Source organism: Myodes glareolus, chromosome 1 (genome assembly GCF_982192425.1).
Source record: "Myodes glareolus chromosome 1, mMyoGla1.1, whole genome shotgun sequence".
Taxonomy (NCBI): Eukaryota; Metazoa; Chordata; class Mammalia; order Rodentia; family Cricetidae; genus Myodes; species Myodes glareolus.
This window is the reverse complement of record NC_142026.1, coordinates 76,829,507-76,852,561: the sequence shown is the minus strand read 5'-3', so window position 1 is coordinate 76,852,561 and position 23,055 is coordinate 76,829,507. Positions and strand designations below refer to the sequence as shown.

General features: G+C 39.5%; 1 protein-coding gene across 1 annotated transcript in view; it reads right to left on the bottom strand.

Annotated features, from left to right (window-relative positions):
• LOC148123489 (uncharacterized) overlaps positions 1-17,210 on the bottom strand; it is a 29,129-nt gene extending 11,919 nt beyond the window's left edge. Inside the window, exons 1-4 of the mRNA XM_087896738.1 lie at positions 16,426-17,210; positions 15,617-16,344; positions 2,963-3,065; positions 2,481-2,640 (exon numbers count right to left, since the gene is read on the bottom strand). Of these exons, the coding sequence (XP_087752864.1) occupies positions 2,481-2,640; positions 2,963-3,065; positions 15,617-16,344; positions 16,426-17,210 (1,776 nt within the window). The remainder of the gene's footprint in view (positions 1-2,480; positions 2,641-2,962; positions 3,066-15,616; positions 16,345-16,425) is intronic.
• Positions 17,211-23,055: the final 5,845 nt, after the last annotated feature.

The window sequence follows — 23,055 nt, the reverse complement described above, 5'->3', positions numbered from 1 at the left end:
CAGGTGAATAGTTAATTCAATAGTAAAATCAAAATAGTTCAAATAATAACTCTACAGCAATGCATTTCCTTTTCTAAATATTTAGCTTTCTTTTAACTTCTTTAAAAAACTACAAAAGAGGGCTAGGGAGATCAACTAGAATATAGCATTGGTTATTCTTGCAGAGAACACAGAAAATGTAAAAGAAGTACTATGAAAAAGTCATGTCCACTATCAGAATTTCCCTTATTTCTGGTTAGCTCTAGGCAGTTCAGGGAGTTTGCATACATTTTACAAAGTAGGTCAATAAAAAGATGAACCAGAAATTCTATAAGGAGGGCATTCTTACCTACAAAGACTAGATTACTGTAATTCTCCAATATCACATCCATGTACAAAGTTTTCTAAGCAGAGTCTAAACATTCCCACTCCTCCTGAGACAGGTCCACAGTCACATCCCTGAATGTCAATGGCTCCTGTAATAGAAAATTGGTCATTTACCATGTGCTGCTGGAAAAAAAAAAAGTCTTCCTTGTTCCTTGGTCAAAGAGATCTAAGGAATTAGAGATACTTGTGATATAGATGGGGTGTGGCAATTATTCAAAGACAGACATTTTCTAGAGCTGCTACAGAGATGGTTCAGAAGTAAAGAGCACTGGCTGCTCCTTTGTGGACTCACACTTGGTTCCCAGCGTCCGTGTCATGCTACACAATAGAGTCTAACTCTGTTTCCATCAGATCCAGGGCTCGCTCCTGAACTCTGCAAGGGTTCACAATACATTAAAGCAAGTATAGTCAAACAAATAAAATAAAAACTGGAAGTTATTTTTAATAAAAGACACTTTCTAGAATAGTCATGCTCTTTATTGTATTTTCCATCACAGTGAAACCAAGTTGATAGTCTCACAATCAGCAAATTTGCTGAAAACATACAATACACATTTGAGGTCTCAATGCAGGAATGTAGGTCTACAAAGGCTATGTTGAAATCAAAAATGTTCAGGCTGTTTCATCTCAGACGGTCAAGTTATGATGAGCAATAAAAATCATTTTAATTGAGAAGCAAATAACTTTAACAGATTATGCTAAAAAGACACTGATAACGGCCCATTAGTAGACATTAAGAAATGCTCCGGATTGTTAGTCATGAAAGAAATGCTCACCTTATGTGTAGCAAGATCCCCCTCTCTGTCTAGTCAGTGACCACATTCAAGGTTTTAACAAAAGGAATCCTGCCGACAATACAACAGAACGAACTCAGAGACACAGTGTCAGTGAGAATCCAGCTTATTACAGCTGCCGTATAGGTCAGTGAGAAGCTTCAACAATCTGTAAGTAAACTATCCACATATGATTCAACTTTATTACACATGAGGTTTCATATAAAATGATTAATTACAGTTCATTCTTGCAAAAATGAATTGCCGACTGACTAACAGTACATATGAACAGAAAGAGGAGACGGAAAACAGAAAGATTCAAACACATATGACATATGAATACTGACGCATGGCTTTCATGATCTCATTCAAACATAAAAACACAAATTGGCAAAAAGTTTCTTTTATGTAAAGATTCTAATCCATTCATTTCAACAGGAATGGAATACTTCTCCAAAATAAATGAAGTGATGATAAATAAATATGAAATTTTGAGAAAGTATAGAGATCAAAATGCTTCAGAAGATCAAACCAAGATCTCAAAATATATTAAAATTATAACAATATAAGCAATCTGAGTTTCGGTCTGAAAAAAGACAATGGGCGATATCAATGGGAAGACAATTTAGGCAGGTTTAAAACCCTGCAGAAACACTAAGCAATTCTTAATGAAGTCCTGATGGCACCATTTTGGGAATGGGAAATTTCACTATAAAACAAATAGAATCTAAAAATCTTTCAAAAACTTCAAAGTTAGGAGATCAGAAAACAGACCTAAAGCAAGACTTTCCTTAATTTTACAAGATGATAAAGTATAGTAGAGAAAACCATGTAATACTGAGATGAAGAGAGAAAAGAGATATGAATCAAATGGGGACTTAATCACTGACACAGTCATATAGATTATGTTTGCTCCTAGTATTAATTCCTACATATAAAGGCAGTGACAAATGAAACAGGATAATAATCTTGAGATTATTTATAGTAAAATATTCCAAAACAATTTTTCTAGTAAAATAATGTGGCAAAACCAATCTCACGTCTTATTGGTACTTTGTTTTTTTAAATTCTTTAATCTTTAGAGTTTTATTTCAGCTGATGTATGTAAGCGTTCTGTAAGCAAGTATGTGCGTGTGGTGTATTTGTGTCTGGCACCCACTAAGGTCAGAAAAAGGCATCAGATCTCTAGAACCAAAGTAATTGGTGGTTGTTAGCCACCATGTGGGTGCTGAGAATGAACCCATGTCCTCTTCAGAGCAGCAAGGGATATTAACGCCTGAGCCATCTAAACACCACGCCCCACTCCATTTCAATATCACTTGAACCACAAACCACACCTACCTCAATCCCTCCAAAATACCCGGTACATTTGCTACTATGTCCTTTCTCTTCACTTTCTTGGCTTCTCTGTTCTGCTTCCAAAGTGAGTAGGTCTGGCTTATGGGTGAGACCTGCGTGAGAAAATGATTCTTCAGAAAGCACCTGGATTTCTAACACAGTGCTATGTTCAGTAGATAATGAGAAAATAGAGAAAATGATACCCCAGATCTCATGCAGAGTCAGAATAATGGAAACACGTAGAGACCATCTTCAGTTAGCATAACTTGAGTCCCAGCACTTCTCATCACAGTTCAGTCAAAACCCAAGGGCGGAAATGGAAACGAATGGTTGGGATGACAGTGTTCTACACCACTGAGTTTCTGAACTCATCATGGAAGAAGTCTTAACCCAGTCCAAAGGACATGCATTCACAGAAAAAAACTCACACAATTGAAGAGTGGTTTTCCCAGGAGCAAAACTATTCTCATTCACAGAAACCATACTGTGACAATTCTGCAGCATCCAATCTCTGTACAAAGCCAGCTGAGCAGGGTCCAGGCATTGCCCCTCCTCCTGAGAGCAGTCCACAGCCACTGTCAACAAATCCTGAAATTAAAAAAGAAAGGAAGTGAGTGTTTGAGCCATCTGTCTTTTTGCGCTGCTTTAGTCCCAGCATTCAGAAGGTAGAAGCAGGCAGATCCCACGTGAGTCCAGACTGATGTACATGGATTGAACCAGAAAGGGAAGGATGGAGATGTGTATTCAGCAAAACAAAGACAAAATCAAACAAGAACCCATGCCAACTTGATCATGTGTCCATGGGAAGAGTGCTTTTCTTGGAACAGAAAGAGAAAATTTTTCTCTCACATAGTTGAGTGATCTTAATTATTTAAGAGATGCTTTCTAATTTTGTCATAATCTATAGTGTGCTTTATCCATGCAAAAACTAGTGTTACCTGATATCCTCTCACAGCATGCATATATACTGTGTTTTTCAAGAATCTAAGGTGTAATATTATGAATTAAACATATTAAAACACATTCCTGGATGCTGTATTTACATCCTATCATGCATACATCTCAGGCGGAAAATAAGTGGGGATTAAAAGGTTTGTTTAGTAAATGTTAATGTTTGCAACCATAACTTTAAAGCTTGCTAAAATATACTTTCTGGTTCCATAAAATCTGCAGTGGCTCCTTAAGTGATTAATGTATAAAAAACTCCCTGGCGATGCCTGGTCCCAGGGGCAAACGCTACTCTCTTGATTACAAAAGGTGTAAAAAGGGAGATAGAAAGCATGGATGAATTTAAACTCTAGAGGATTAGCAAGTGCCACAATTGGCAAAGAGAACCATGTTTGCAAACAAAAGATAATGCAAGTCCTCTACCAGATTATTGTTCTGTAAATAGCCTGGCAAGCAGGAGAGGAAAAAAAAAAAAAATCAATGTAAGGCCCAGTTCTCATGATGTGAAATTTATCGACAAGGGTAAGACACACCAGAATTTCGGAGTAGGCTTCCTTATGACTAGAAGACAAACTGCTAGCACCCCTGGTCCCTTCCCTCCTGTGTCCCACCCAGCCCCGCAGCTCCTCTGACCTGGGAGGTTCCCGGGCCACCGAGCTGCGGTTCCTGCCACTATGTTGCTGACTGCTGACTTCTGCAGGCCACCCCGCGCATCACTTGTGGCTACACGGAGTTCTCACATCCCACTGAGACCACAGCATGTGGTCTCCGCACCCCCAGTTCGGACCGAGAAGGTCCCTAGATCCCAGAGAGAATGGGGAGTGTTGGAGTTCTACTTCCTTCCATTTCTGTGCCTCCTCGGGCGCCACCCATCCATCACAAACCTGTTCGGGTCACATGCCCTCCAACTCCCTCCCACCCACTTCCTCTGCCCAGTTCATATTCCTATTCTCCTCGCTCATTTCTTGGTCTTCAAATGGCAAATGTCCATTGCCCATTCGCTAGGAACCCGAAGGTGGCGACTTTCCCTGTTCCTCTGTGAAACCCAGTTCCTCCCCTCACTCTGCATTAGCAATGGCTTGTGGGAAATTCTGCAGCTTCGGGTGAGATTTAAGGTCCTCGGACAGATTAGCTGGCTCTGTTCAGCAAGCTTAACGTAGACCCTCAAAATATTTGTCACTCTGACTTCTTTGTAAGACAGGGAAGCAACACGGTATGCATAAGAAGCTGTTGCTGAACTCGGACTCAGCTTTGACTCAACGACCTCCAGTGTGACCTCATTGGACTGAAGTCAGAAGAGCAGCCTGCATTTAAGTGTGGAGTTCTTGATGAACTACTGTGGTCCTCAAGTGCAAGGCCAGCCAGAATCCGGCACTCTGCCTCTCCCCACGGCAGGCTGTAGTTTTTATGAACTTGCCAATTGCCAAGAGGCTCCTGAGATCTATCTCAGAGGAAGTGGGTGTAGCCTGCGAGGAACAAAATCAATCTAATTCCTAACATTTCCCTTGCGTGCAAGAATGCCCCATCCATAAAACGTTTCATGAAAACCTTCAAAATAGGATATTCATAAGGTTATACTGTGCCAAATCTAGACATTCTGTTAAACACAGTAGCCTTCATTTGGTGTGGGCTGGCCCTCAAAGTGACATTAAAAGCCCTTAATATACATCCATAACAACAAAAAAAGGACTTATCTGTTTTTTTTTAATTTTATTTATTTATTTTGTATACAATATTCTGTCTGTGTGTATGCCTGCAGGCCAGAAGAGGGCACCAGACCCCATTACAGATGGTTGTGTGCCACCATGTGGTTGCTGGTAATTGAACTCAGGACCTTTGGAAGAGCAGGCAGTGCTCTTAACCTCTGAGCCATCTCTCCAGCCTCCAGGACTTATCTGTTCTAACCAGAGATCATAATAAGGAGGTGATTCAAAACAGGAAAACCACAAAAAATAAACAAATACTAAAGAAAACTATGAATGTATAAAAAGAGGGTATTAATGTGTATCGGTGTTTTTCCTTCACGTCATAAGAGCATCACGGTAATGCCTTGTGCCATAGAAAGAAGGCAGCAGGGCCCCTGACACTCACGACTATGTACCTCTCGCCCTGGAAATCTCCTGTTCTTGATGCAAGTGCATTATCTCTGAATTATCCAGCACAGGTTCCCAGTTGCCAGCCCTCTTTCTTCTCTTAGACATGGGTGAATCCACTGTTTGCTTTTAACATTACCACATGGTCAAGGTCTTTCCCTTATATGATTATAACAGGTGACTATAAGTATGCCATTACTTTGTGTTAATTACACCACATTTTCTAATATGGCGACTTCCAGATTTAAGTTACTAGACCTCTAAATTTGCTAAAGTGTCTCAAATAAAGGAAAAGAATGTAAATTTATCAACATTGTTAGCATTAAAACATCTGTACTGGCCTGACTTTATAGATTCTCAGCTGTAACCACTTAAAGGCACCACCTGTGCACAATCACTACCTTCCCTTTTTAAAGGGTCTGCCCACCTCCCATCTCTCTTCCTGTCTCTTTTTCTGCTTCTCTTCCCATCTGTCTGCCTCTCTCTTTCTCTGTCTCTGTCTCTCTCTTTCCCCCTCTCTTGCTACTCCTGTCCCAAGACGTGTCTCCCCTCTACTCTGCCCCCTTTTCCCATTTACTTTCCCCCAATAAATAACCCCTCCACCCGAGCTCTTTATCACGGTGTCTCTCACGTGCCACTTTTTTCAAATTACAGTATGACTTTACCCTTCTCAAGAACTTTCATGCAGTTCGACGGCTGGGGGGGTTGCCAGTTTAAGAGGACAAACTCACAAAACAGATTTCAGCAGAACTTCTTACCATTCCTGTGTTTAAATAAAAGGTGTTTTAAGGTACACAGCTTAAGCTGTGAGGATCTAGGAATGTTTCAGGATATAAGAAAGTGTTTTAAGGTGTACAAAGGCACATTATCAGATATCTCCCTCATTATGCTACTGTTCATGGTCTTAACATTAATCAATAAAGTCCTAATAAGTTACTAATCCAACTCTGACAGAGTGCTAAACACCATACTATACCACTATCATCAGAGCCTCAAGCTTAAGATTTTAAATTCCCTTTGGTGGTTTCCTAACTATAGACCTAAAAGATATTTTCATTGTGCAAAAATCATCTGTCACAGTCATTTCTGGCATATACTGCCATTTATACAATGTAAATTTCAAAACAGATTAGAAACAGTGGAAATACTAATGTGTCTAAAACTTATGCTTTCACAAACTCAAAAAATTCTTGTAAGTTCCAGGGGGTCGACTTGGAGGATTCACCTTGAACAGGTCAGATGCACCCCTCTCTCACTTACCATGCCCTAAGATCTTAAGCATCCCTACCTTTCTCTGGTCCTGACACCCTACCCCTCAATCACCAGCACCTAATGACATTTTTTTCCCACCTAAACTTAACCTTATCCTCTGCTCTGCCAAGACCTTGCCAGGTCCAAGAGACACCAGACATTTCCATAGACCCTCGACAGTAGTGCAACAACTAGCTACCCCAGTATGTGGCAGCATCCCAGCTTTCTCAGGTTCCCCAAAGATGGTCAACACTACCCGAGGTAAGCAGGAAGCAGTCTCGAGAATTGAAGCCCTCATTCCCTTAACCCCCCCATGCCTAACTCCTCATCTTTTTAATAAGATATAAGGGAGGAATGTTAGTATCCATGCACACTTTGGTTGTGCCCCCTTGGAAATCTGGCACAGTGCATACACCCTGTGATAAGCCTGCCTACAAGGCAGACAGTGCCCTGTCCCTTTTAATGAGACAAGCCTGCTTACTCCCACCCTCTTGGCCCTGTTTCTCCGAAGAGGCAAGCTGGTCTTTGCCTCTCTCTTTTCCCTTTCCCTCCCTTCCCTCTGTGTCTCTCTCTCTCTCTCTCTCCCCTCCCCCTTACCCTTCTCTCAATAAACTCCACCCTCAAACTCTATCTTCATGGTGCATTGTCTTTCACCCACATGGGACCCACTAAAGGTCCCACTTTGTGCCATAATCATAACAAACATTCCCTCAGATGAGAGAGCAGGGAATGATATATTTAAGTAGTAAAAGAAAATAACTGTGAGCAGGGCTGGAGAGATGGCTCAGAGGTTAAGAGCATTGCCTGCTCTTCCAAAGGTCCTGAGTTCAATTCCCGGCAACCACATGGTGGCTCACAACCATCTGTAATGAGATCTGGTGCCCTCTTCTGGCCTTCAAGCATACACACAGACAGAATATTGTATACATAATAAATAAATAAATATTAAAAAAAAATAACTGTGAGCAATACTGTTCCCAGAAACATTGGTCCTACAATTCATGGAGAAGGAAGTTCACTTGAAAATGTTATGAAACAACATAGGTCATGCACTCATGCACTCAAAGCAGCACTACAATTCATGATTAGAGGCAAAGTACCCATAGAAAAATTAGAGGAAAACTATCAATGAGAACATAGGAAATAAGACATTTTATATACGGAATAATAAATGAATAGAGGAGAGCTGAGGAGGAGCAGACCGTATCCAACACACAAAAATGACACACCATTTCTAACTAGAGGTAAGAGAAAGAAATACTACTAGTAATTGTATCCACCAGGAGAGAAATGGAAACACTAAGACAAAGTTCAACAAGATTCTGTGATGAACTCCTAAATGAACTAGGAAGAAGTAGAACATGGCTCAACACAGTAAAGGGCACATGACACCCATGAGCCAAGAGAACAATATAGAGAAAAACCGAACATCATTAGCAGGAAAACTGTAAGGAGAGGAAGGTGCTGTGCTCTTCAGTCTCACTGAATCGAGAGACATAAGAGTAGACTAGAGAAATCTGAATAACACAAAGGATAGAAAAGAGAATGGGTAGGAAAGCAAGATTTCAAAGTCCACTTTAATGATGTTGAGGTCACACAGGAAATGCCACACGGTTATCATGGGGGAAACCTTAGACTTGATAAGTGCTTTGAGAACTACTGAAAATACAAAGCTCACTGCAAATAAAATTACTAGTTTCCCTATATGTCAATAATGACAATTTGAAAAGTAAATTAAAAATTTAACCCATTCAACTTGCTTCCAAAGAAATGTAGGAAGAATGCTAGGTAATGTTGATTCACTTCTATCATGAGAATTTTAAGGCACCTGGGACAAAAAAGAAAAATAGAGTACACAGGAAATGGAATTGCACACATTCTAACTGACACATCACATGGTGAAAACTGGTGCGGGAGAATTGTCTGTATTCTGTCAATCATGTTTTAAATAAACGCTGATTGGCCAGGCAGGAGATGTAGGTGGGAAAACCAGACAGGAAGTGGAAATGACCAAGGAGAGCAGGAGAATTCTGGGGAGGAGGAAGCCGATTCCTCCCACTCCTGCCCAGATCACCGAAGCAGCAGGATGTGAGCTGCCCCACTGAAAAAGGTACTGAGCCACATGGCTAACATAGATCAGAAAAATGGGTTAATCGAGATGTGAGAGTTAGCTAATAAGTAGCCTGACTTAATGGGCCAATCAGCATTATAACTTATGGAGTTCTCTGTGGTTGATTTTCTCTGGGACTAAACAGCTGTGGGGTACTGGGAGGCACAAAAAACACAAACAAGTAGGCCCCCTCATGTTACAGAAAATAGTTATATCACTAACAGCAAAGGGCAGAATCAAGGCAATACATAGCAGTAAACTACTGACATTTTTCACAAAAGTGATATGGAAACAGTCACACTGACACAGGGAAAGCACTCTCAAAATTAACCTGAAGAAAGAACTCTTAGTGGTATCACAGGACTTGACACACACCATACCGCAGAAGCACAAGGACAGAGGTAGCATGGTCCCATACATGAAGAAACATGTAGAAAACTGAACAGAAGAGATATCCCTGTAGTGATATTTTATTTGTATTTTAATAAATAAGGCTTTCCTGAAGATCAGAGTGCAATGTTAGCCACACTAGTCAGCCATACAGGCCAGGCAGTGGTGGCACACACCTTTAATCCCAGCAGCCACACTTGTTAGCCATAGAGGCTGGACAGTGGTGATGCACGCCTTTAATCCCAGCACTAGAGAGGAATATAAAACAAAAGAAGACAGGAGCTCAGCATCTCCAACTTCAGCCACGGATAGAGAACCTATCTCAAAAAAAAAAAAAAAAAACAAATGAAAAAATACTGACATGAATTTATAATATTTACAATATTTAAAGTTGCATGCACATTCACAGTCAACACAATGACATTTAAGAAAATTGGCCCCAGCTAGACAAGACTATTTAAGAGAAAAAAATCAGGATGTTTTTATCTGGCTTCAAGATGCTTTCCCCTCATGACAACACTCAGGCTGAGTAGTATTGTCAGCACTATGAGCAGCAACAAAATTTTTTTTCACTGGATTGAAAATTGTGTATTTCAACTTCACAAAATGAAATGTGAGAACAGATGGATGTGTCCTGTTGATACCACTCTAGTTGACAGTGTGAACCTGAGAGAACAGGGCCTAAAACTGAGGCAAACTTAAAGTCTCATGCAGCAGCCAACTTTATTCAGAGCATCACATAAAATCTATATTCTGAGGGTTAAGCAAGGTCATATCAGCAAAGATCACATGATGTAACCCATATACAATTACATAACCTGTACTTGGGAACTTTTAAAAATTATTTAATTTTAGTGTATGTGCATTGGTCTGATGGTGTCAAATCACCTGGAGCTGGAGCTACAGATAGTTTTAAACTGCCATGTGGGTGCTGGGAATTGAACGTGGGTCCTCTGGAAGAGCAGCCAGTGCTCTTAACCTGTGAGCCATCTCTCCAGCCCCTTAGAAACGTTTTTGATTAACAAAAGTAAACAGCAATGTACAGTCTGAAGTAAATCCACTCTTGCTTACTACACATGGGAGGGGCATGAAAGCACATTCAAGAACAATCCTTGTTATGGAGGAACAGAGGTCACAAGAGAAAATTCACACAGAAATCCACCAAGGCACTCACCACCACAGCCCAGCCATTTTCCCCGTCTGAGTTTTTAACTCAGTTTGTCAAAAGTGTAAGACTCTAGCAGAGTCACTGGATCCAGAGTAAGCATGAGTAAAGAGTTGTTTTCTAGAAGCACTTTGACCTTGCAGATTTCTAAGGAAAACAGTGGTAGTTTTCTGTGATTTGTAGAATTGTTTTTCAGAGGGGATGTTACAGTCTTTGTATGATTTTGGTCACAAGATGTTTCTGGCACACCTGAAGCTCTTGGATTATTGGGTACTGGAAAAGGATATACAGTAAGGACAAAAGCAGCAGGGCTGTGATGCTTTCCTTTAGAGAAACATATAGATTAGACTAGGAACCTTGGTGTGAGGAAATAGTTTATCCAAAAAAAATGACTTTGTATCACAATCAATAAATATGCCTTTTTATGAGTGTTTAAGTCCATCAAGATAGGCTGGACCTTCCTGATGCCACATAGGCCTAAAAATTCATCTGGGAATGACCTCTTTCTTCTACCAATTCATGCAACACAGAACACCCAACAGAAGGTGGATTTGATTTAAGATTTTATAGATAAATCTAATTGTCATAGATAAATCTAATTTTTCAGTAAACATAATGGATAATATTAGACTAGTGAAAGCATTGTGTTTAATATTCTGCCACTAATGTTGGAGATGCATTTCTTTTAATGTTTTAGCTATTCCATCATCCATACCCTCATAAGAAATACCTGATAAGCAATGTGAAAATGTATTGAAAGCTTCTTATTGTAATGTTTGAGATCCAAACTTAAATTCCCTGACAAATCTTGTAAATGGTATTTAATCTGTTCCCACGTGAAATTTTGTTGGTTTAAATTTGTGGGGTTAATACAAAAGGAAGTAGAGTTCCAATCACACCTCACAGACATTTGTTTTTACACATTTCTCATCCGACCTTCCAAACATTTAACCATCTGCTGTTAGGAATATTTTCCTAAGGCAAGCTCTCCGCCAACAGAAAATCCCAATCAAGCCAAATCAAAACTAGCCAAATTAAGAGATATCCAGGTTTAATGGGAGTTCTGTGCTCTCAGGTAGCCCCAAGGGGAAACCTGGAAGCCATGCAAATGCAACCACTCTGAGAAAGAAAAGGAGACCATGCGTTCCTCTTTTGGGAGTTTACTTAAATATTCTGTGGGAGTGATCTTGAACCCCCCCTCCCCAGGGAGGGATCAGGACCTGGCCTGCTGGGATTTGGAGTCCAGAGTGCTAACTCTCAGGGTCAGGGGGCAAGGATAGATGCAAGGAGCTGGGGCCTAAGCTCCCAACTTAACACCTACCTCTGATTCTATCTGCTCAATGTTTGTCTACCTTACCCATAAATTATGGGAATTCTGTTGTCATTTTATTTATTTATTTATTGAGAGAGGGTTTCTCTATGATATGGTCCCAACTGTCCTGAAACTAGCTTCTGTAGACCAGGTTAGTCTCAAACTAACGGAGATCCACCTGCCTCTGCCTTCCAAGTACTAGGATTAAAGATATGTGCCAACACCACCCAGCTGTGTTGCCATTTTTGTACAGTGTTACAATGGCAATTATTCATTCCTATGATGACAATAATAATCCATTCAATAAAACATTGTGCTCCTTCCAGTAATCTATCAAGGACTTGAATCATAATACCTGTAAGGGACCCTTTTACCTATGGCCTGGTCAGATTTACAGGTAACCATAATGTTATAATTGACTGTCAATGCTATTCAGGGTAAGGTTAATGTTATGGCTACTTATAGTGAAAATACAGGGCAACGTTACACAGAAGTTACATGAAAGGAGTTATTAAAGCAAAATAATGAAACAGGTGTATCTAAAATTTCTAGACCGCTTCTGTATAGAATTTAATGTTGCTGCAATTGTCAAGATATGCCATGGTTCAGGTTCCAGTTTATTATTAAACTAAACCTTAGGTATATGGAGAGTTCAGCCTCCATCATGCCAAGCTATTAATCTCAAGGATTCAGAGTAAAAAAGAGTGTAATTATGAACATGCCACAGAACTGATTGATTATAATTACAATATTGACTATTACTTAAAGACCACAATCAATTAACATACAATTACCATGTTGAATTTTCCTTTTTTTTTTTTTTTTTTTTTTTTTTGCTATGGTACCTGGGCCAAAGAACAGGGATATATTCATAAAAAATAGAAATAAAAAGGATCTAAACTATGTCTAGTACTATTGTTTACATTCTTATGTAGATCAGAAGAGTCCAAAGAATAGTTTGAAAACAGATCCATATATGTCTGGCAAAACATAAGTCTATACTTGCCTTCTAATGGGAATACAAATGTTTGGTTTTTTTGGGGGGGGGTTGCTTTTTTTGTGACAGGGTTTCTCTGTGTAACAGCCCTAGTTGTCCTAGAACTAGCTCTTGTAGACCAGGCTGACCTCAAATTCACAGAGATCTGCCTGCCTCCGCCTTCTGAGTGTTAGGATTAAAGGCGAGCACCACCACCACCTGACTGGGAATACAAACGTTATGATGTTCTACACAAATAGGACATGATTAAAATCCTAAGGAAAAATTATAGTCTCTGTTTCAGTTATGGCTTCTGTTCTTCTGAAGAAACACCATAATCATAGCACCTCTTATAAAGAAAAGCATTTAATTGAGGTGGTAGCTTATAGTTCAGAGGTTTAGTCCATTATCATAATGGCTTGGGAGCATGGCAGCATACAGACAGACATAATGCTAGAGAAGAATCTGCTTACATGTTGATCCACAGGAAACAGGACGTAGACAGTCACATTGAGTGAAGCTTGAGCAAAAGAGACCTCAAAGTCCGTGCCCACAGTGATACACTTCCTCCAACAAGCCACACATACTCCAAGGTCATACTTCCTAATAGTGCTACTCCTTTGGGAGGGATTATCTTTCAAACCACCACAGTCACTTTTTCAGATGAGTGAATGAGTCTATTATGGTACCAAGATCCAGTCATAAATACAATTATTAATAAAGATAACAGGAGCTGGATTAAAGTGTTCAGAGGCTGCAGATGTGTAAGTCAAAGCAGCAAGCATACTTAAGTAAGATTCTGAGGTGACATATGGCTGTGTGTTTCATAGAATATTGTCCCCTTTGCTGCCACAAGTCTTAATTTGACCGTAGGTGGGCAGATTTGACTTCTGATGATAGGATCAACATCTTCTTTTTCCCTTCAACTGGAGATTTGCTATATTTCTCATGACTTCCTGTCTCCTCACCCTCTGCAAGCCCTCTGTTACTTCCTGGATGGCCTAGAGCCTGAGGAGTCTGAGGAATTTGTAGTGTTTCAGTGGATCCATCTGCAATGACAGACCATGTTGGGAATGAGCCTGGACGAAATACCATTTTGCCATGGTAGGGGCATAGGATCAGAAATATAAGTAAAGAATATGAGGACACCTTTAAAAATAATAAAACAGAAACCATAGAAGAGTATGGGGTGGGGAGTTCCAGTGAATACTGAAATCACCCATGTTTAATTTTCCATATGCTTTTATACCCAATACAAAAGCAGGAAAATGCAGCAAAAGACTTCTTTAACATGATACAAAGGACAACTTGAACAGTTAATTGCTTTAACGTTTTGAGACATCAAGTCATTAGCATTTTTTTTTGTTTAGGCAGTGAACCCACCCTAGACCAAGTATCCTGAAGACAGCCCCTCCCCAGGTAAATTCATATTACAAAATAAGGAGCAGATGTAATCTTGCATATCCTTGACTATCTGTCAGATGCTAGACATAATCTTTTCTTTCTTTCTTTCTTTCTTTCTTTCTTTCTTTCTTTCTTTCTTTCTCTTTTTTTGGCTTTTTGAGACAGAGTTTCTTTATGTATCTTTGGATATTTTGACACTTGATGTGGCCTCAGTATTATGTAGCTTTCAGGGGCCCACCAGTTTTACAAAACAAGGCTCATGAAAGCACACATGTAAATATGCAACCTATTGCTAGAATCTGAGAAATATATTGAAAAGTATATATAAAAAGACTTGCCCTGTCTTTGAGCAGATTAATAGATTTAATTCTCTAATGAGCAATGAAGATGGCAGACATATGTCACTGGTCTTGTTCTAAAGTTGATGCTCTTGTGGTGTAGGAGTTCCTTCTGTGTGTGTGTTGCTTTCATTGGTTAATGAATAAAGAAACTGCCTTGGCCTAGTTGATAGGGCAGAACTTAAGTAGGCAGAGAAAACAGAACTGAATGCTGGGAGGCAGAAGGGCAAAAAGAGAAAGAAGCCATGGATCCTCCACCTGAGATGAACTCTGGCTAGAATATCTGGTAAGCCACTGCCACATCACGATACACAGATTAATGGAGATGGGTTAAACTAATATGTAAGAGTTAGCCAATAAGAAATTAAAGCCAATGGCCAAGAAGTGTTTTAATTGATACAGTTTTTGCGTGGTTATTTTGGGTGTAAGCTAGCCCAGCAGCCGGGACAAACAAGAACCCCCCCCCCTACAACACTCTTGTGAGTAGATTTGTTTGTCTACTTGGTTTTTAATGTCACAGCAATGAGATTTAGTCTATTGACATCTATTATAGGCATGTCTCTGAGAAATTGCTGCTCATATCACTCTTGATTCAGATACACAGTATTAACATTCCAAAATACAAAGATCATCATTTTCTCCTTTTTTTTTTTTTTAAAGATGCAAAACGAAAGCCTGCAGCCATATCTACAAGGTAGAGAGAATCTTGTTTTGGTGGCTCAGTTGGTTATAGAGACTTCTAGGCAACATGAGTACTCCGACTTTCTTCAATGGTGTTATGTCTACCGAATCTGCACAATTTCAGGGATTTCCTTTAGAAATTTAGTGGTACTTCTTTCGTCTCTTAATCGGCTTCCTTCAGGATGGAATATCTCAGTTTCTAGGAAATTGCTACACAACAGTCCTTTCTCCAGGCTTCTTCGTTTGGTCTTCATTATGAAGCTTTTAAAGTTGAACAGGTAAAATAACTTCACAATAGTTTCCCCTTCAAATTTTCAGAATTTTCCTCAGGATAATTTCCTGAGGTTTTCTGGATTGGAGCATTCCATAAAGGCTGTCACAAGTTCCCCATGTTCACAATGATTCTCTTCAGAGGAACCTACTGTACCTTTAAGGAGAAAGCCCTGCATAAAGCACATGCACATCACTTACCAGGGACTCTTTTCTCCCTAGTATGAACTCTCTGATGACTTCTAAGACCAGAGAGGCAGGTAAAGGCTTTGTCACATTCACTACAGTTGTAAGGCTTCTCTCCCGTATGAATTCTCTGGTGGATTCTAAGGCTGCCTTTCTGGACAAAGGATTTGTCACACTCACTACATTTGTAAGATTTCTCTTCTGTATGAACTTTCTGATGTTTTCTTAGATGCTGCAGCTGGATAAAGCACTTGCCACAGTCATTACACTTGTATGGTCTGTCGCTCGTATGTATTCTCTGATGAACTATAAGATGGTTTTTCTGGATAAAGATTTTCTCACATTCATTACATTTGTAAGGTCTCTCTCCTGTATGAATTCTCTGGTGGATTATAAGACTGCCTTTCTGGACAAAGGATTTGTCACACTCACTACATTTGTAAGGTTTCTCCCCTTTATGAACTTTCTGATGGGTTCTCAGATGCTGCAGGTGGATAAAGTATTTGCCACAATCATTACAAGTATAAGGTCTCTCTCTGACATGGGTTCTGTAATGGTTCTTAAGCTGATACAACCCATAAAAGCACTTTCCACATTCTTTACATTCATAAGCTTTTTCTGTAGCATGAACACTCTGATGTCTTTTAAGACTTTTAGAGGTATAAAGGGATTTGCCACATTCACTGCATTTGTAAGTTTTCTCTCTGTCATGGGTTCTGTAATGGTTTTCAAGACGTGACAAAGTACAGAAGGAACTACAACATTGCTTACATTCATAAGGCCTCTCTTCCAGAATTTTCTGGTGATTTCTGAGGTATGAGTAGCTACAGAAGGCTTTCCCACACTTGTTACATTGGTAAGGTTTTTCTGCAGAGTGGATTCTGTAATGATGTCTTTTTAAAGCTCTTGAATAATGAAAGCACATACCACATAGCCTACACTTGTAAGGTTTCTCCCCAGTATGACTTATCTCATGTCTCCTGAGACCTGAGTGGGTCCAGAAGCATTTCTTACATATTCTGCATTGGTGTGGTTTCCCATCATTACAGATCTGCTGTAGCAAGGGTTTACATTTAGAGTCAAAAGATTTATCTTCCTCTGAATCTTTGTGTTCTTTCTTTTCAGTCTGGACTCTTTCATTTTGACTAATGGTGGAAGACAAATTTAAAGAATTGCCACAGTCTTTATGTTTGCAAGGTTCTTCTCCAGACTGCATGCTCTTATGACTCTCTAGGTGGGATGATTCAGTAGCAGCAACCCTGTGGTTAACACATGTGTAGTTTTTGTAGTTTTCTGCAGAATCACTTGTGTCATACGGTGTATACTGGGAAGATTCATGAAGATTTTTGCCAAGCTCAGTACACTCAGTACACTTCTCTTGATCCAGGATCTTCCTGTACTTATGCTTGCAATGGTTCTCTGGCAAATTAACACAATGAGACATAATAAGGATTGATGCATGAGCAATAAATTCAATAACAGATATCTCCCTCATAAGTTCTTTAAGACAAGAAAGCTTGCAGAGGCTTTTGTGTTTCATGATCATTGTACGGATGCTCAGAAGAACCTCCAATCTGATCTCCATCAGTGGAGGACTCCTAACAGCCATCTCATTCTTACTGAAACTGCATATTTTACAGTAGGTTGACAAATTGGTTAAGAAAAAGACGCCCTTTCAGAAAGGAGCTCTCTGAACAATCAATCATATATGAAATGTTCCTCAGGCAGGTGGATCTTGTGGAACCCTCACACCTTATTCTCAAAGGGGCAAGAAGAAATTTCCTAGCAGAATGTTTTTTATTTATTTATTTATTTATTATGTATACAATATTCTGTGTGTGCCTGAAGGCCAGAAGAGGGCACTAGACCTCATTACAGATGGTTGTGAGCCACCATGTGGTTGCTGGGAATTGAACTCAGGACCTTTGGAAGAGCAGGCAATGCTCTTAACCGCTGAGCCATCTCTCCAGCCCCTAGCAGAATGTTTTTTTCAGGAAAATAGTGGCCTTCCCCTCTCCCACCCAGGAGATTCGGAGCACAAGGTCAGTTAGTTCAGCCCAGCCAACCACCTGGTACAGGCTGATAAAGATAGCCTAACTCAAGAAAAGTGGCCTTGCTCTAAGAACAAGGAGAAAGCTGACTTAACAGAATGGGAGGGAGCAAAAGTCCTTGCATCCATGCCAAAGCATTTTCAACTATTCTCTTTTTAGTTATGCCTTTAAAAGCTTATCCCACAGAGGAGATACAATTCCTCTCTACACCTCGCTGTAACAGGGATGGAGATGAGTGTGTATTATGCTGATTAAACCTTGTTTATTACAGTCTGGGCCTCTCTGATGGTCTCTCTCTGGGGGTCGTAATCTGGGCACAGCAGATCTCTGAGGCCAGCCTCGTCTACAGAGAGAGCTCCAGGACAGACACAGCTTCACAGACAAACTCTGTCTCCAAAAAAACCAAAAATAAAACAACAACAAAAAGCAAAACAAAAAAAAAGCAAGAAAAAAAAGACAGTCCTAGTATGTAGACTTGGTTGCCTACAGATTCACTATGTTAAGTAACATGGAAGAAACATCATCTTACTTTAACCTCCTCATTACTGAGATAAAAAATCATGTACACCTAAGCATAATATGGGCTCCCATCTAAGAAAAAACTTGCTCATCATCAAAAGCACCATATTTTAAAAGTCATTTTGTTATCAAACTTCTTGTCTACTTTAATCCTATGTAAAATGAAAACATTTAAAATACTAATGTTCTGCAATGCATTTATTTATTTGCTATAAATATTCAACTGTATTTGAACTTTGAAGTTTTCAATACGAAGGAAATAAGAGAGTTGAGATATCATGTATAATACACCTTTGGTTACTCTTAAAGAGAACACAGACCAATTCAAAGGAAATATCATAATTAGAGATCTGAGTTTACATATGTCTAAGTTAGGTAAATACAAACGATGGGTTAGGAATTGAATAAGAAGCGCATTCTTACCTACAAAGACCAGATTACTGTAATTCTCCAACATCACATCCATGTACAAAGCCCTCTGAGCAGAGTCCAGACATTCCCACTCCTCCTGGGAGAAGTTCACATTTACATCCTTGAATGTCAATATACCCTGTAGTGAAATATTACAGTTTTCATGTGCCACTGGCAGAATGCTTTCTTAGAGAAAAATGACCTAAGGAATTAAAGACACTACTGTGATCAAGAGGAAGCATGATATCTACTGAGAAATAAGTTTTCTAGATGTGTTGCACACATGGTTCAATAGTCAAGAGCACTGACCGGCCGAGTGGTGCTTTACACCTTTCATCCCAGCACTGGGGAGGCAGAGGCAGGTGGATGTCTGTGAGTTTCAGGCTATCCTGGTCTAGTTCCAGGACAGGAACCAAAGCTACAGAGAAACCCTGCCTCAAAAAACAAAACAAAGCAAAACAAAAAATAAAAGTAAAAATAAAAATAAAAACTTAAGAGCACTGATTGATCTTTCTTTCTGAGGACCAAGTTTGTTTTCCAGCACAAACATGGTGCCACACAACAGAATTTAATTCCATTTGCATGGGATCCATCTCTCTTCTGAACTCTACAAGTAGAAGGCAACACTGCACTCATGCACATATCCTGGTAAATACATCTGTGTTAATTTGAGAAAGGCCCCATTTTGTTAACAGATTGAATACTTGGTCACCAAGGAGTAGCACTATTTAAAAGAATTAGGAGGTGTGGTCTTATTGAATGAATTGCATCACTGGGGGTGGACTTTGAGGTTTCAAAATGGCCTTTCCAAGCCTAGAGTCTCTCACTCTTCCTGCTGCCTGCAGGTCTGGATGGAGAATTCTCAGCTTCTTTTCCAACACCACGTCTACCTGCCTGCCACCATGCTTCCTGCCATGATGATGAAGGAAATCTATGAAGCTGTAAGCCAGCCCCCAGTTAAATGCTTTCTTTTATGAGAGTCGCTGTCATCAGGGCGTTTCTTCTTGACAATAGAATACTAAATCAACATCCTCACACTGAAAATAAAAATTAAGTTACTTTTACTGAAAGATACTTCCTAGAAGTCATCTTTTATATTGTACTTACACATAAAACAAGGTGGAAAAAATGGCCTCACAATCAGCAAAGTTGAAGGGAATAAAATATGAATTTGAGGTCTAAATACAGGACTGTGCCATTATAAAGAGTATGTTGACATCAAACAGGATAGTGTCATATTTCAGATGAAAAAATTATGAGGAGTAAAACTGTGCTTCCAAATTCTACAACGGTCAGCCTTGCTCAAATATGAACATCAAACCAACGATAAGGGTTTCACCCAACTCTAAATTTCTCAGTTCAGATGCTCAGGCCCCAGTAACTGCTGCATCCCTGGCAGAATAAAGAAGTATATTGTAAGAGGCAAAATTGAAGGATGAATTAAAGGTCAGAGCTTTCTTTTCTTTTTCTTTTGGTTTTTTGTTTGTTTGTTAGTTTGTTTGTTTATTTCGAGACAGGGTTTCTCTGTGGCTTTGGAGCCTGTCCTGGAAATAGCTCTTGTAGACCAGGCTGGCCTCGAACTCACAAAGATCTGCCTGCCTCTGCCTCCCTAGTCCTGGGATTAAAGGTGTGCACCACCACTGCCCAGCGAGTTTTGTTTCCTTAAACCCTAAAGAACTTTAAATCAGAGCTAGAAAAAGCAATCTAAGCAGCATTTTGGGATTGTTGTTAGATCTCAAACCTAGGATAAAAGGCCAACTTGGGTGCCTATTAACAAACAAAACAGACATTGTATGACAGGCCCTTTCAGTATCCCTCATTCCCTACCCTATTACAGGGTGTAGCTTACATGTTCTACCCCCAATCCTAAATTTCTCTAGCCCAAGAGTTGGGCTGCCCTTCTGTATAAAATCCAGCCATTTTGGCTATGCCCATCCCCTCCCACCTTTTACCCTTTACCCTTCTGGCCTCTTAGTCTCCTGACTCTCCAGACGTCCTCCACGCAGCTCACATTGCTTACTTAGAATCATGTCCACTCTGGACTCTCCCAGATGTCTTTGCGTCTGACTATGCTCTCTTTATTTACAATAAGCCTCCTCCAGCATACCTAGTTAGTAGTAGTAATGACCTTTTTGGTTTTTTTAATTCATTTTTATTTCTTTTTGTATTTCAGCCATTTCATGAGAATACTTTGACAACCATGAAGTAAAGAAAAAAATCAATATCAGACAAAATTAACATGATAAATAAATTTTTCTAAAATTCATAGACATGAATAACAATTTCAGAAATATGGTAATTTTTACAGAATAGTATAAAATGTGCAAATAAATAACCAATTTTATAATGCAATCAGATGAAGTAGAGTTTTGTTGATTGAAACAAATGCAAATTATATTAACTCGTCATTAATTTTGAATATATTACTGCTCATGGGGTTGGCTCAATTGATAATTTGAAACTTGTAACTTCATTATTTGAGCTCAATCACCTAGCATGATTCTAGGTTATATAGATAAGTATCATTTCTTCTTTTGTTTTTCAAAAAACAAAACATGCCAGGTTATATACTGGCTCCATCATGAATGTGTACCAGAAATATAAACCTGGGGCAACCTCTCTTCAGAGTCTCCACTTATGAAATACAGTATCATCAGGGAATGGGAAAATTATGGAAGGAGCTTTCCTTCTCCATAAGTCATCAAGAAGAACCTTGGTTTCTGCTTGAAAGTGATGCTTATGCACAGCAGCCAGAAGATCTGCACTAATTAATATATCTCACCTGATACAAGAGAGAGGTGGGGTCATAAGTGTCTACCTATGGTGCGGGAGAATTGTCTGTATTCTGTCAATCATGTTTTAAATAAACGCTGATTGGCCAGGCAGGAGGTATAGGCAGAAGAACCAGACAGGAAGTGGAAATGATGAAGGAGAGCAGGAGAATTCTGGGGAGGAGGAAGTTGATTCCTCCCACTCCTGCCCAGATCACTGAAGCAGCAGGATGTGAGCTGCCCCACTGAAAAAGATACTGAGCCACATGGCTAACATAGATCAGAAAAATGGGTTAATCAAGATGTGAGCGTTAGCTAATAAGAAACCTGACCTAAAGGGCCAATCAGCTTTATAACTTACGGAGTCCTTTGTGTGATTTTTCTCTGGGACTAAACAGCTGGGGGACCGGGCAGGACAGAAAAACCCCCAACAAACAGGCCCCCTCATGTTACATACCTATATTCTGCCTGGAAAATCTCTATGTGATATTAATTGTCAAAGAGAAAAACTAGTAATCTGCATCTCCTGACCAAAAAAACAAAACAAAAACAAAAAACATCAATTTGTATGACAGGAGCAAGCCACATTCTCTAGGACTCTGAAATAGTATTGGGAATCAAGTGTTGGGAATTATAATTCTGCTTCTCAAATTGTTTAGTGATGCCAGTCCATGTGTTTCCATGTCAACTTTAATAAGCTTGGTTCTAGAAGGCTGAGCATTGCTGAAATGCAACCAATGTGACACATGAGATCTTAGTTCTTCAAAATATACAAAGAAGCATACATCCATACAATGTAGGGACTGGCTGTCATTTCATTTAATCATTGTTCACAATGGAACCACTTTCCGAATTGTAGGTCTGTGTCTATGAAATATAAGGTAAGGAAGGATTCACTGAAGACAAAAGGCTATGCTACATGGGGACAAGACTTAAAAACTTAATCTTGATTATCAGAGAAGAAAAAGGTATCATAAGAAATAACCACCTTACATAACATTACTACAGGCAGAGAATGAGGGTTCACTTGATTTCAATAATAAAAACAATTCCCAAAGAAATGTGGACATGAGTCGGGCAGTGGTGGCACACGTCTTAATCTCTGCACTCGGGAGGCAGACGCAGGCAGATCTCTGTGAGTTCGAGGCCAGCCTGGTCTACAAGAGCTAGTTCCAGGACAGGCTTCAAAGCTACAGAAAAACCTTCTTGAGAAACAGAAAAAGAAAGAAAGAAAGGAAGGAAGGAAGGAAGGAAGGAAGGAAGGAAGGAAGGAAGGAAGGAAGGAAGAAATGTGGACATGACACTGACCTGGGATGTATTTGTAGAAGAAGCATCCATTTTTCCTGTAGCTCTTCTCGAGTTTCTGTCTCAGGAACACCAGAACTCTTCACATTTCACATCAAGGTGTTAAAAACATAAAACTAAAGTTTATGCAACTGTAATGAACAATGCCAACACACATAAAAAGACTGAAACATTAGGAAGATACCAGGTATTGTCACCATCCCTACAGACAGGAGAGCAGGGAAGGATATATATCAAGTGACAAAATAAAATTATAAGCCAATCATGAAAAAAATAATAGAACACAAGTTCCGCGACTAAAAAAATTGACATAGTTAAAGGCTATTTTTTTTAATTTATTTCTATTTTATATGCATTTGTGTTTTGCCTATATGCATGTCTATCTGAGGGTGTCAAA